This window comes from Bufo bufo, chromosome 9 (genome assembly GCF_905171765.1).
Source record: "Bufo bufo chromosome 9, aBufBuf1.1, whole genome shotgun sequence".
NCBI lineage: Eukaryota > Metazoa > Chordata > Amphibia > Anura > Bufonidae > Bufo > Bufo bufo.
In genome coordinates, this window is record NC_053397.1 from 8,899,496 (window position 1) to 8,915,202 (window position 15,707).

At 47.7% G+C, this 15,707-nt stretch overlaps 1 protein-coding gene across 5 annotated transcripts in view; it reads left to right on the forward strand.

Annotated features, from left to right (window-relative positions):
• Positions 1–8,293, forward strand: part of ITPR1 (inositol 1,4,5-trisphosphate receptor type 1) — a 97,494-nt gene extending 89,201 nt beyond the window's left edge. For 4 of the 5 annotated variants that reach the window (XM_040408694.1, XM_040408697.1, XM_040408695.1 and 1 more), the window contains 8 exons: positions 12–176; positions 262–457; positions 594–671; positions 743–882; positions 966–1,131; positions 1,607–1,767; positions 6,966–7,127; positions 7,456–7,597. In XM_040408694.1, the coding sequence (XP_040264628.1) occupies positions 12–176; positions 262–457; positions 594–671; positions 743–882; positions 966–1,131; positions 1,607–1,767; positions 6,966–7,127; positions 7,456–7,542 (1,155 nt within the window). In that variant the 3' untranslated portion in view covers positions 7,543–7,597. Of the gene's footprint in view, positions 1–11; positions 177–261; positions 458–593; positions 672–742; positions 883–965; positions 1,132–1,606; positions 1,768–6,965; positions 7,128–7,455 lie in introns of all 5 variants that reach the window. The other variant, XM_040408696.1, reaches the window with a different exon arrangement.
• The last annotated feature ends 7,414 nt before the right edge of the window (positions 8,294–15,707 follow it).

The following is a 15,707-nucleotide window of genomic DNA, read 5'->3' on the forward strand; positions in this document are numbered from 1 at the left end:
TTTAACCACAGGTGTGCAATAAAATAATCTTCCTTACAAGCTTTGTGGGTAATCGAGGCACCTTTACTCGAGGTTACGGCGCAATGATCTTGGATGTTGAATTTCTTTACCATCTGTTGTATCTTCTCATCTGTGCTATGGGGGTCTTTGTTCATGAATTCTTCTACAGTTTGCTGGTGAGTCTTCAATGACTTATGGTCCAGAAATAAAATCTTCCCATCTCCTTGTAATGATAATCCTCTTGTTGCCTTGTCTTCTCAGCTCTTTGATCTAGTGTACCGAGAGGAGACTCTACTCAACGTGATTAAGAGTGTGACTAGGAATGGGCGGTCGATTATCCTGACTGCTGTGCTGGCGTTGATTCTGGTCTATCTGTTTTCCATTGTGGGATACCTTTTCTTTAAAGATGACTTTATACTGGAAGTGGATAGATTGCCAAATGAGACAACCTTCCCAGGTGAGCTACAGGGTTACGCTATCACGAAATTTGTGAATGAAAAGTGACACCTTGTACAACGAGGGGTGGTAATAACACTTAGTGACTAGATTAATGCTGACAACTACATGTCACTATGTGTACCTTACTGTTCCAGAGGCTGGAAGCTCGATGGCCCGAGAGCTCTTGTATTCAGAAGTTTGCCGTTTGGAGTCGGGAGGTAACTGCACCCAAGGTAAGAAGAAATCTGGTAGTATAGGTATATGAAATGTAAAAACTGTCCATTGTGAGTGACTGTATCTACAGAAGAGGTCTCAGAAGATGTAGAGGAAGAAGAGAAAGAACATACCTGTGAGACCCTACTGATGTGCATAGTGACTGTCCTTAGTCATGGACTCAGAAGTGGTGGCGGTGTTGGAGATGTTCTCCGGAAACCTTCCAAAGAGGTACCTAATTCTTGAAAATGTTAGCACGTTCCACTGCACCAGGGTCAGATAGAGTGGACAACTTCTGTTATTTCTTGTCACAGGAACCTCTGTTTGCTGCGCGTGTCATCTACGATCTGCTCTTCTTCTTTATGGTCATCATTATTGTGTTGAACTTGATTTTTGGTGTCATCATTGACACTTTTGCTGACTTGAGAAGTGAGAAGCAGAAGAAAGAGGAAGTGTTGAAGACTACATGTTTCATTTGTGGTGGGTCAGGCTTTTTTGCTCCCACTCTATGATCATCTGACCTCTTCCCATATTAGAGATGTATGGTATGTCTACACATTTAGACCTATATGATATAGGAATGGGTCCCTGGGGCTCCCTGACGCCGTCCTGCCTGATGAGACGGCCTCTGGCTGCTGCATCCTGATGGAGAATGAACGGAGAGGTGGCTCCACGGATTCCTATAGTACATGGGTTTTATTCGGCCCCTAGTGCGTGAAACTACAGGTCAACCTCACAGAATGTTGTATGAGCCTTGTGGAGGAGAGGACAGGTCTACATATGATGACCCTCGTACCTTCATACCAGCAGTAAACTACTGCTTGTTCTTGTTTGACATCTACAATATTAGCTTTACAGATTCTTGGCCCCTCCTGATGTATTATTACCTGTGGTAGAATTTTACTCCTCTCCATTCACGTGATCTAACGTGAGTCTTTCTTTCTTTTCCTTGTAGGGCTGGAACGTGACAAATTTGACAATAAAACTGTGACGTTTGAAGAGCACATTAAGGAGGAACATAACATGTGGCACTATTTGTTTTTTATTGTACTGGTGAAAGTGAAAGACTCCACGGAATACACTGGACCGGAAAGCTACGTGGCAGAAATGATAAAGGTGAGGCTGGAGGATGGATGGTTAGGATCTTGTGTGAAGCACTTTCTACAAGGTATTCCCATCTGATATTCAATAACTGGGGGTCCAACCTCTGCCGAGCTAATGAATGAACCAAGATTCCTTTCCTCTGCACGGTGGCACTGTGCAGAAACCACAGCTCTGCTGCCCAGCGGATAGAAGAGAGCAGTGCTCGGCAGCGAAACTGAATTAGCAGGGCTTAAATGGATTGTGGTGGTCTATCATCCTCAACCTTTCCATATGTCCTATGGATGCCACAGAGCTGCATCCAGGCATTCCCTTCATATGCAATACCACATTTCACCTGTAGTGGTCACTGTGGGGTCAATGAGCCGCCAGCCACGTCTTCCGCCAGCAAAATCGGCTGTTGGCCGTGGGTCGGGTCTGGTCGTGTCTTCCCCATAGGGAACAATAAGACTCCTGTTGCTTCTTCTGAAGTTGCCCGGTTGGTTGCATCTAAAGATGAGCGAATTTCCGCTTATGAAATTCGTTCACACTTCATTTGTTGGTTAAATGTGAATTGCGTTATGGATTCTGTTACCACGGACCATAACGCAATTCTATGACTGAGTGCGTTTAGAGGACTCCCCTGCATAACTGAAACGGGACGGATTCGTTTTGCAGCCCATAGGCTTCTATTATGACGGAATGAAGGCATTTCGTTATGCATTCCATCATAGAATAGCGTAATGGTCCGTGGTGACGGAATCCATAATGCAATTCACATTTAAGGCTACTTTTACACTGGCGTCTTGCCTTTCCGTTTGAGATCCGTTCAGGGCTCAGCGGTCCAAAACTAATCAGTTTTGCCCTAATGCATTCTGAATGGAAAAGGCTCCGCTCAGAATGTATGTTTGCTTCCGATCAGTCTCCATTCCGCTCTGGAGGCTGCCTGCAGCGTTTTGGCGTCCGCCTGACGAAATTGAGCCAAACGGATCCGTCTTGACACACAATGTAAGTCAATGGGGATGGATCCGTTTTCACTGACGCAATCTGGCACAATAGAAAACAGATCATTGACTTTCAATGATGTTCAAGACGGATCCGTTCTGAACGGTTGTATTATCTGAACGGATCCGCACCAAACGCGAGTGTGAATGTTGGTTAGGCTACTAACGAAGTGTGAATGAATTTCAAAATGTGAAATTCGCTTGTCTCTAGTTGCATCAAACATTTGCTTAACTTGTGGTCATTACCAAATATTCTTCTGAAAACTATGAATCCAGGTCAACCTCTGCAAAACATGATTCTTGTTTCACCCAAGCAGAATGGGGTCAGCGCTGTACCCGTCCTGCAACCTCTGATCGTCAAGTGGTTAAAGGGTAACTCTACTTTTATCTCTGCTCACACAGATTTAATTCAACAATGACCTGAGATGGATGGTTAAACCAAATTGGAGCCTGCACGGGTGTGACTACCCAGCTTTCCTAGGCCCCTGAATGGTTAGTCTGCTGTGGGAGCAGGAAGGCAAGCAGGGTGTAGTCTAATGGTCACCCAGCTTTCCCAGAAACTCCTGAATATGAACCATTTCAGGACCACCCTTGATTTTAAACTTGCACTGTCAACCTCTCTGGCCAAGGTGGGAGTTGTGATCCCACTCTACGGACGGGGGCTCTCCTCTTAATTCCAGCACGCATGAGGTTAAGGGGCTTGTCTGCCGCAGTCAGGGGGGCACGATTAGGTCGGAAGAATGAAACTTCAGGTTCTGCAGGAGAACCAACATCTTCCTTGTTAGCAAGAATTGAATCATCTGGTGGGCGGCTCAGCTGACCGGGTTAGGTTGTGGATTTCTCATCAGCTCTGGGGTTGTGGAATCCACTTCCTGCACAAAGCTGAGAGGATGGGGGTGGTGGTGGGTCAGTCAAGCCCGTCTCTGCATTCTCATCATGGGCTTGTTCCAGCACATCCGGAGATACTTGGCAGCTGCAATCTGCTTCGTTACTATGCAAAAGAATAAAACTTAAACCCTTTTAGGGCACCAACAGTTAAAGGGGGATTCCATCATAATCCAGGTAAATCTGTAAGTGGAGCCCCCACCTGGTGCATGCCACGGATAGTGCAGCCATTGGGCTCCCATCTGCACCTGATTTCACACTGGCGTTTTGGTTTCTATTTGTGAGATCCGTCATAGGCTCTCACAAGCGGTCCAAAACGGATCAGTTTTGCCCAAATGCATTCTGAATGGATAAGGATCCGCTCAGAATGCATCAGTTTGCCTCAGTTACGTCTCCATTCCGCTCTGGAGGCGGACACCAAAACCCTGCTTGCAGCGTTTGGGTCTGTCTGGCGAAACTGAGCCAAACGGATCCGTTCTGACACACAATGACGACGGATCTGTCTTTACCACCATTGAAAGTCAATGGGGGACGGATCAGTTTTCTATTGTCAGTGAAAACGGATCCGTCCCCCATTGACTTTCAATGGTGGTCAAGACGGATCCGTCGTGGTTATGTTGAAGATAATACAAACGGATCCGTTCTGAACTGATCCGTCTGTGCAGATCCATGACGGATCCGCACCAAACGAGTGTGTGAAAGTAGCCTTACACATGGAGTAGATTTGTTGCAGAGGTGGTAGGTGGCCCTGTCACATGCCATGGCAGTGCCCTTATCACCCATCCTTCATGACACTGCTACGGACATTGCGGTTTGTGGGCTGCTCCCCCCTCATGTTTCCACTGCCGGCCGCCCCCGCGTCTGGGTGTTCAGTTTGTGTCCACGGGACTTTTCCAGCCCCTTTACTTTAGAAGTGAGTTGTTTTGTGGTTAAGACACATCTGCTCGAAGGAAGTGGTGGGACGAGTGAATGGGGGGGGGGGGGGGGGGGGCGGAGAAGACGCGGGTGGGCGAAGGGGTGCACATGCAACACTGAGCCCGGTCTAAGTGGAAGTGGGGTGCATTATTTGGAGGGACTGTGGATAATAGGAGGTCTTGTAAATCTAAGTGCTTGTCAGCTTGAGGGCTTTCTAATGGTTGCAAAACTACAACCCTCAGCATTCCCCCTGACAGCCTGCATGCCACGGTCTTAGAGGATGCTGCGAGGACCGGGTGTCCATGAATACAGTCGCCATTGCTGCTCACAGGGAACATTAACTGACAACTCACGGGTCATAAAGTAAACTGTCCCCTGACTTCTGAATAACTTGCTGCATAACTGAGGCAATCAGGAATTAGAGAAAATGGGTGACAACCTCGGTGGGGGCTTCACTGGAAGCCCCATGAGTTGTCACCCAGCTGAAAATGGGTAAAAAGGGTGTTGTCCCTTTTAATTAGTTGTCCCCCATTTAATTTTTTAGCAGGCAGAGGCAGGAGTCACGGACGGTTCACCTCGTCTAGTGGGGGCCTATGGGAGACGTTCACCATGACTTGTATGACACGAGGGCCGGCGCTATTGCATCACCATGCAACTACACGGTGATGTAGCAGAGTGGTGTATGTCTCATGGAGCGTGTTCTACACATGTTCTGTAGGAGGATTTGTCCTCAGGAAGGGAATATTTTTGGAGTCCTGGGGCTAAAGGTTTACATATTTATAGGTTTGTAGAAAACACAGAATTTCATATTAATCATCGCTTCCTTGGTTATTTGGGCACACCTCCTGTATTTGGTTTTAGATTGTCAGCTCTGGTGACGGGTGGGCTGCTGGTGTCTGGAAGGAGGAAGGGGGGGGGGGGCTGGTTTAATCTGGACCCGCCTTTCAATATGGTGAAGTCTACGGTGAGAATCCCTTAAATTGTGTGGAGCTCGGTCTGTAATAGACGCTAATGGCGGCATTACGTCCCCAAGGAGGAGTTGAGGAGAGAATACGAATAATAAAGCTAAAACTATTGGGCCCCATTTTAATCTAAACTCCATAACAACCAATCGGAGCTTGGCTTTCATTTCTTGAACTTCTCTGGTGAGATGAAAGCTGAGCTCTGATTGGTTGCTATGGGCAACAGTTTTCCAAACTGGGCCCAATGGGCGAGGTTCTTTTACACAGCTTTCAGAAGTCTTTGCAGCCCATAGCAACCAATCACAGCGAGGCTTTCACTTGCCGAGATCAGAGCACAAAATGAAAGTTGCGATGTGATTGGTGGCTAAGAGCAGCAGGCTTAACATAGAAACCTAGAATGTGTCGGCAGATAAGAACCATTTGGCCCATCTAGTCTGCCCAGTATACTGAGTACTATGGATAGCCCCCGGCTTGTATAGACATTGGTATAATTCAGTTAAAGAGGTTGGCTGACAGTTCAGCTGTAACTCTGCGCTTCCTTCTCCCAGCAACCTCCAAACAGCTGTGGGGGGGCCTGTACTGTGACATGGGGGGCCATTCATATGCAGGGCCCTCCATGCTCGAGTCTGCCAGAACGGAGGGCACCGCCACCACCATAGGGCATATCAGAGGACATGGCTATCTGCAGATTTTCATCAGAAAGCCATATAATGAACTCGTTCTCTGCAGATTATCCGTCCCTTGGAGGGTAGATCATGGAACTCTGGGGGTCTTCTATGGGACTGGTGGAGAAGGCCGTGTGCAGTGGTCTCAATGAATGGGGGCCATCGTGCATACTTGACTTCTGCTCCATTCATCTAGGCCGGGAATGCAGGACCCCCCCCCCCCCACCACATCATTCTTGTGATAAGTGAGGGTCCCAGTGGTTGGGGCCCCCCACAATGTAACTAGAATACCCCTTTAGTCATACCCCCACTCTACTGGGTCCCGGAAAGAGTGGAGACCTCCCAGAGGAGATGCCAAGCCTCCTGTATGGTGCGGGGTTCCTCCAGAATACAGCCCTCTGGGAGAACTGACGCATAAGGACGATGGGGCTGATGGACATCCTTGCACCCATGGTTCATGAATCACCACCAGGAACATCTTTATTCATAATGCAGGATATTCTGGGATACTGTACGTACAGTACGCCCGCTGGGTGCAGTGTACGGCTCTGACACATGGCCTCTCGGGAACACGCTCCTGTCGCCAGATGCTATTAGGATCTGGGTGTGGCCTCTGGGTGTTCCTGGGTTCAGGGTAGGTCACATTACGGGTTTTAGCTTTTACAGGCCTATAAAGAATTCTGTACTAAAGATGGCTACCTGCAGGGTCTCCTAGACTGATTGCCTTCATTGGCCCCACTAAAAGCTGCTGGACCTTTTAGTTGTGGTTCCTTTTTAGGTCATATCTCATTCATTTCTTTTAGGATCGAAACCTTGACTGGTTTCCAAGAATGAGGGCCATGTCCCTTGTGAGCAGCGACTCTGAAGGTGAACAGAATGAATTAAGGAATCTGCAGGAGAAGCTGGAATCCACCATGCGTCTGGTGACCTATTTGTCCAGCCAGCTGAGTGAGCTTAAGGATCAGGTAGGGAGGACTTTATGGGTCTGGGCATATTTTATTTTGGCTGAGAGCCTTTGTTTTTGGAGACTCTTCAAAGTAAACGTGATACCTCCAGTGCATAGGGGTTAGTGACTCAACCACCAACTGACCCATGAGTTTGTTCCTGCATTCTTTATGGAGTACGTGGTGCCCTAGGAGGAACCAAAACTGCTCTAGATTCTTCTCCTAGATGTGAGCTCTGTGGTGGTCTCAGTCGTCTGCCACTGCTTAGAGTTGTAGTTTTGCAGACCACCAGTCAGTGGCCACCTACCTAGTACTAGATCTTGGTTAATCTGTTCTTTATGCTTCACAGATGACAGAGCAACGGAAGCAAAAGCAGAGGATTGGTCTCCTGGGGCAGCCGGCTCATCTAAACCTCAATCCCCAGCAACCGGCATAGTGGACTGCATCCAACGTGGCGTCTGCTTCTCCATCCCTGGCAGTGTTTTGGGTGAAATTTGTGCCATCCGAGCCTGTTGTTCCACCCCACCCCCACCCCCCCTCCACCCCTTGTCCGCCACCACCACTACTGCTGCCACTCTCCCCAACCCACCTTTATAGAACTGATGGCGTCCAAGTCTAGTGCCAAATGGTCTCGGGAAGGAACAGACTTTGCACTTGAGAATCTATAAAATAAACTGACTTAAGAGGGAAAGCTCGTTTTTATACTTCAAGAATTCTATTTATGAGAATTTACTTATTTCCTTTTTTTTTTTTTTGTAATTTATGGCGTCTGTGTGTATGGACCACTATGTATTATAATGCTCTAGTACCTTGTGTTGGGGGATTGCCTCAGCCCCGCCATTACCCCATTAGAGGGAGACTTCTTTTTTTTTTTTGGCCCTGCACCCTTCATGGAGAATGGATGCCCCAGGAGTGACCAAACCAGCAGTGGTTCTTCCCCTTGCTCCATCTCCTCCATTGGCCTCTCCTATTTTTCCATGCCGCTCCTGAGCAGGATCCCTGACACACTGCTCCCAGCAGGCTTGCCGCTTTTGGACATCCCCCTCTGATGGGGGTGGACGGGCGCCGGCTCTTGACTCTTCCCTTAGTCGCTCTATTTTGTACACATTCTTTGTTTCTTGACACGGACGCTGCTCCCTGAGTTTTTGTTAATGTGTATGGTTGAGATTAAAAGAAAATGAAGCAGAGCCGTGTCTATTTAATAAAGGGTCTCTGTGGAATAGAGTGCATTGGGCACAGGTCATGTTAAAAATTTGGTGTAGCAGTGCGGAGTTTGTCATTGAGCACTTTTTCATCTGCATTTTCTCTGTAGTGAACTGTCAGTTCTTGAAGGGATGTTTCAAGAGAGCCAGAGGTGCTGCAATGTAGTACTGTTCTTCCTAACCATCCTGGTTCAGGAACCAAATTCCAGAACTACAGTAAAGACTGACATAACGGTGATGCAGGTGGAGCATGGGTGCAGAAGTAATGTCATTCAGGGTCCATGTAAAGCTGGATCATTAACTGCAATCTAAGAGGTGTTCATTAAAGGGAATTCTAGAAAAGGCCTAGAAACCGCTGGGTAAGGATTGCACAGGATTAGGAAAACATGGCTACTTCGAGAATCGGTGCCACATCTGGCCACAGGTTTGGTGTGGTATTACGGCTCCATTCACTTTGATGGCACAGAGATGCAATACCAGACACAACCTGTGGACAGGCGGGGCGCTATTTGCAGAGGAAAGCGGTCATGGCTTTGTAATCCTGTACAAGAGGGCCTAAAAGCAAAAGGTCCTAAAAATGTAACCTGCTGAAATCTCAGACAGTTAACCACTAATTCAGCACTGCTACATCGGTCTTCGCTCTTCAGTTGCAGTGACGCTGATCGCACCACCTCCTCTCGCGCCACTTCTGGTGTCTGACCTTTTTTCTTTTACATTTCTCTTTGTTGTGTGGTTTATCTTTCTGTTATGTTTGATGCAGGGTCTTGGAATTCCCCCTCTTCCTTCCTCCTCCTTTTACTGCCGCCCTCCCTTTTGTCTCAAAACCTCACGTTCAGTCAGCGCTGAGGCTTCCAGACATGTGCATGTGTAGGTGTTAAGGTTGTGAGAAGGGGCAGCCGTGGCTTTAAACCTTAAAGGGCTACTGACCCTAAAATCCGGAGTCTGATGTAAGAGTCGCATCTGGTATCCATCACACATGGAGGTTCTCGGCACTGGAGATGTGACCTACAGTAGTGATCAGAAGTGCAATGGCTGATAACCGAGAGCAATAGAACGCATTCCTTTTATTCTCCCAAGTGGTTGATAACAGGGAACAATAGATGAAACTCCACTGTGTTGGCCTGTGGTGTTGTGCCTGGTGAAGGGATGGTATGCTGCCAACACGTAATGACTGGTGGGGGTCTGACCTCCGGGACCCCCCCCACCAAACCCGACAGTAAAGGGGCTGCAGCACTGATTTCAGCGCTGTCCCGTCCAGTGGCGCCCACCTCCTGGCTGTGCAGGGAATTTCTGCTGGCCCCATTCAATGAAGTGGACATGGTGCTGCAGCCCCTTCATTCTCCAGGTCAGTTGGGGGTCCCAGAGGTCAGATGCCACCAATTGTAAAGTGCTGGCACATCCTTGCACTATACCAGGGTCAGCAACCTTCGGCACTCCAGCTGTTCTGAAACTACAACTCCCAGAATCCTCCTTTCATTGCTATGGCAGTTACTAGAATGGCCGAGCAAGTGTGCATGCTGGGAGTTGTAATTTCACAGCAGCTGGAGGGCCAAAGGTTGCTGATCCCTGCACTACACCATTCCTTTTATGAGATGGGAATACCCCATTAGGCTGGGGCTATGGCGTGACGTGTCACGTGAGTACATTAGATCTGTGATTTGGATGTAAAAATGAGGCCAGACTGCAGAAAAGTCGCACGCTACTTGCATAGTGGTTTGTGCCACCAAAAACCCAAGAGGGTTGCACCTGTGACACGTCTCATCACAGCGCCACGGATGATCATTAGCTGCAATATTGTGCCACACGTCACCACTTTGGTTGTCTGTTTACTTGCTCCCTCCACTAGGATTGAATATCTGCCCATCAAAAAACTGAGATGCAACCAGATACGTCATCCACAACCCCAGCCACCATTTTTTTTTTTTTTTTTTACAGCCCGGATGATGAGGGTAGAAACTGAGTAGTCATGGTGTATTGGCAGTAGAACATGAGTTCTGGAGTGGTCACCCATGGGTAGCCATAGCCTAAAGCTTGGCTGGACACGGGTAAATGTCAGCCAAACACAATGGGGCACATTTACTATAGTGTCTGTTTTTCATTGAAAAATGCTGTTTTAGACAGTTTTCTCTTTAGTTGCATTTACTAGTGAAATTGCACAGTTTTTGGAGGCTTTTGTGGCTTGTTTGCCTATTTTTGATTTAGACTAATTCCCAAGTTTTCTAACTTTTGTGACTTTTTTTTTTTTTTTCTTTCGATCTACACTGCTCAAAAAAAAAAATAAAGGGAACACAAAAATAACACATCCTAGATCTGAATTAATTAAATATTCTTCTGAAATACTTTGTTCTTTACATAGTTGAATGTGCTGACAACAAAATCACACAAAAAGTAAAAATGGAAATCAAATTTTTCAACCCATGGAGGTCTGGATTTGGAGTCACCCTCAAAATTAAAGTGGAAAAACCCACTACAGGCTGATCCAACTTTGATGTAATGTCCTTAAAACAAGTCAAAATGAGGCTCAGTAGTGTGTGTGGCCTCCACGTGCCTGTATGACCTCCCTACAACGCCTGTGCATGCTCCTGATGAGGTGGCGGACGGTCTCCTGAGGGATCTCCTCCCAGACCTGGACTAAAGCATCTGCCAACTCCTGGACAGTCTGTGGTGCAATGTGACGTTGGTGGATAGAGCGAGACATGATGTCCCAGATGTGCTCAATTGGATTCAGGTCTGGGGAACGGGCGGGCCAGTCCATAGCATCAATGCCTTTGTCTTGCAGGAACTGCTGACACACTCCAGCCACATGAGGTCTAGCATTGTCTTGCATTAGGAGGAACCCAGGGCCAACCGCACCAGCATATGGTCTCACAAGGGGTCTGAGGATCTCATCTCGGTACCTAATGGCAGTCAGGCTACCTCTGGCGAGCACATGGAGGGCTGTGCGGCCCTCCAAAGAAATGCCACCCCACACCATTACTGACCCAATGCCAAACCGGTCATGCTGGAGGATGTTGCAGGCAGCAGAACGTTCTCCATGGTGTCTCCAGACTCTGTCACGTCTGTCACATGTGCTCAGTGTGAACCTGCTTTCATCTGTGAAGAGCACAGGGCGCCAGTGGTGAATTTGCCAATCTTGGTGTTCTCTGGCAAATGCCAAACGTCCTGCACGGTGTTGGGCTGTAAGCACAACCCCCACCTGTGGACGTCGGGCCCTCATATCACCCTCATGGAGTCTGTTTCTGACCGTTTGAGCAGACACATGCACATTTGTGGCCTGCTGGAGGTCATTTTGCAGGGCTCTGGCAGTGCTCCTCCTGTTCCTCCTTGCACAAAGGCGGAGGTAGCGGTCCTGCTGCTGGGTTGTTGCCCTCCTACGACCTCCTCCACGTCTCCTGATGTACTGGCCTGTCTCCTGGTAGTGCCTCCATGCTCTGGACACTACGCTGACAGACACAGCAAACCTTCTTGCCACAGCTCGCATTGATGTGCCATCCTGGATAAGCTGCACTACCTGAGCCACTTGTGTGGGTTGTAGACTCCGTCTCATGCTACCACTAGAGTGAAAGCACCGCCAGCATTCAAAAGTGACCAAAACATCAGCCTAGGAAGCATAGGAACTGAGAAGTGGTCTGTGGTCACCACCTGCAGAACCACTCCTTTATTGGGGGGGTCTTGCTAATTGCCTATAATTTCCACCTGTTGTCTATCCCATTTGCACAACAGCATGTGAAATTGATTGTCACTCAGTGTTGCTTCCTAAGTGGACAGTTTGATTTCACAGAAGTGTGATTGACTTGGAGTTACATTGTGTTGTTTAAGTGTTCCCTTTATTTTTTTGAGCAGTGTATTTATGTAGGTGCACATTTTTCGCACCTGGATTTGTCGCAAAAACTTTCTCATTTCTACTTTACTCCAGGGCTGGCATAGTGCGTAATGAAGCGGACATTATTTTTTTTTTTTAGACATGCGACTTTTCTCTGAAAAGATGCAAATTTTTTCATGTACAGATAAATGAGACCAGTCTAAGTGAATAGGAACCTGTCATACTGAATAACAACCACCAGAGGTCAGACTAATAGAAATAGACTCTGTGTAATTCATCAACGGCTGTGCGATTTTTAATAAATGCCTGGCAAAAAGACAAATGCGCTAGCCTAATTTTACTCCTAAAGGGCGTCTTCACACGCGGCAGAAAATTAGTTCTATTCACTTTAATGGAGCTTGCAGAAATCTGTGCGCTTGCTGCCTCATACAAATGAATAGAACTGAGTTTGTCACAAAATTTTCTGCCACAGAATCTGCCTCGTGTGAAGGCACCAAAAAAACAGGCGAGCTTGATAAATGTGCCCCAATGATTTTGGCAGGTCTCAGCGACCATCTAATATCCGGGGGCGGACTGGGAAGTTAAAGTGGCCCTGGGGAAAAAAATAAATCCAAAAATGGCCTCATGTTGTAGGGAGTCCAAATTGATAGAAGGTAGGAAAACACAATTGGGCAGGATCAGCAATACCAATAGCGCAAAATACAGTCCCATCAGAGCCATATACCGTAGTGCAGCACAATATATTGCCAAAAAAGCTGCCCCACAGTGGCAATCAAGAGATTATGCGGAACTGGTGTGGACCCATTCATTCTCTACGTGGCCGGAAGAGATGCAGAAAGCACACAGTGTGCTGTCCGCATTTCCAGAGCTTGGCCCCGATCTTCTGGTCCGCAGCTCTGGAAAAAAATAGAGCATGTCCGTATGCATTCCCTTTCCGTATTTCCATTTTTCCGTTCCGTTTAAAGATAGAACATGTCCTATTATTGCCCGCAAATCACGTTCCGTGGCTCCATTCAAGTCAATGGGTCCGCAAAAAAAGGAACACATACGGAAATGCATCCGTATGTTTTCCGTTCCGTTTTTTTGCAGAACCATCTATTGAAAATGTTATGCCCAGCCCAATTTTATCTATGTAATTACTGTATATGCCATATGGAAAAATGGAACCAAAACGGAACAACGGATCCGTGAAAAACGGACCACAAAACACTGAAAAAGGCATACGGTCGTGTGCAGGAGGCCTAACTGAGATGAGTCCAGCGTGAAGGAGCCCAGCACCGCCCCGCATCCTCAGAATCTCCTCCTTGCTCCCCGATGTCAGAAGGCTAGAGCGCTGTAATCTCGCGATGCGTGAGCTAGCGCATGTGCAGTTCATTCCCTGAGGCTGATGCCAGCACAGGGAAGGAACACTATGCCAACACTGCGCATGCGCTAGCTCGCGCATTGCAAGATTACGGCGCTCTAGATTTCTGACGTTGAGGAGATTTGGAGAATGCGGGGCGGTGCTGGGCTCCTTCACACTGGACTCATCTCCGTTAATTTGCATATGTATCAAATAATTTTTTTTACACCATAAAAGCACACGGAGCTATGGGGACTGGATATTGCGGATGTGCTAGCCGCGATCTAGCAGCCCATGTCCTCAGCTCTATACCCAAAATCCCGGTGACAGGTTCCCTTTAAGGCTGGAATCCCACATGTAGCTTTCTGTGGCAGTTATTTGAGCCAAACCCCAGATTGGATACAAAACAGAGGAAATGTATCCATTCCCTTCTATTTCCAATTCCTTGTGGGACCACTTCTGGCTCCTGAAGCTGCACGTGCGAGTCCAGCCTCCGCCTTGTATAGAGATGGTCAGTGCGCCAGGTCCATGTGGCAGAGACCAGCTGCCCGGCAATTGCTTTCTGTAAACAGCTGGGGGAGAGACTGGTTAATCGCTGTAACGTCAGCGCCTCACGCAAGGCAGTGCATGTGCCTGGTCCTGAGCGCTCACGTTATATAACCACGGCTCTGCAGAGACACAATCCGGCTTAATGCACAGGGTTTCATTGATGGAACGGTGGATTAAACACGCTGGGCTATGACCTGACTCCTGCGGCTGCCCATCCCCCACCCAACATACTACACGTTTTCTTATTCCCATTTCAGGACACTTCCCATAGGTCTGCACTATAGATTGAACCCCAGATTACACAGAACCCCCCCCCCCCCCACGTCAGCCCTGTATCCTGGCCAGGGCAGCGTGGCATGTTTGCACTCTCTGGCACCTGGGGCACATGCCCTATCAGCTATACTTGTGATGTTTATGGTATCATTTAGAGTAATTGCTGATCCAGTGCAAAGCCTGATGGTCCAGGAATCCTGATTGACTTTTGTGATGCTAAAAAGTTGCACTATTTATTTATTTATTTTTTGCTCTTTCCTCTGCACATAACTTTCTGAAGTGGTGAGAGGATGGCGTAGTCTGCCCGGCACATCGCTCTTTATTTATGTCCGTTTGGGGTGAATAAGACCCAATTCTCAGGCTGCCACAGATTTTAGACTGTCGTACGGCCAGAGGGAGGTTGGGGCAAATCTATGAGAGGCTTGTGCTTCTGCATAAATTTGGCAAGGGGAATCAAGACTGGCGAAGAAAACTCCAATCTTGATAGATGTCCCCCTATGGGCTCCTTCACACGACTGTGTCTTTTTCAGTGTCTTGCGGCCCGTTTTTCCGTTTTCCGTTTTTTTTTTTTTTTTTTTCCAGTAGTGTTTCCGGTTCTGTTCTGTTTTTGCTCAGGCAGCATGAAGGCTATGTGCTTCCCTGGCCACAAAGCACTGAGGGAAGAGGGACCCAAGCTTTACCCTTGCACCAGGGCCCATGAGCCTTTAGCTACACCCCTGTACGGGATTGTATACTGAAGCAAAACAGGGATGACCCTAGCATGCCAGTAAGGCCTCATGCACATGTAGTTTTGGCGGCTCGGATGCGGACCCATTCACTTCATTGGGGCCGCAAAAGATGTGGACAGCACTCCGTGGTCCGCAAAAATATAACACGTCCTATTCTTGTCCGCGCTTTGCGGACAAGAATAGGCAGTTATATTAAAGGCTGTCCGACTCCTACTTGTTGTTTTTCCTTCCACAGAACTAGAAGCAGGACCACCCCCCCCAAAAAAAAAAAAAAAAAATATATATATATATATATATATAAAATGGTAGATTTTGTGGTAATCTAGTTTACCTTTCAAAATAAATTACGTTTTTTTTTTTTTATCCATATCCGCCTGGTCGTTCAGTTGCGCCGACGAAGTGTCTCCACTCGGGGTGTGAACGTCCACGTGGCTCCCACCTGGTGATCTGGCCCCTATGACCTGTTACTGTGTGCGCATATCCCTGAGCCTACATGAACGGAGACCCAGACACTTGCATTACATAACCTACCGACCCCCCCCAGTCTTCACGGCTTCATGTAATCCCTATCGTCCCATGTCACATTATACCTGGACTTGTTTGTGTCTGATTATTGGATTAGCTCCCGCCTTGGTTCTATCTGCCCCCGTTTCCCCTCGCCTCATGTTTACTGCTCTTTTTTTT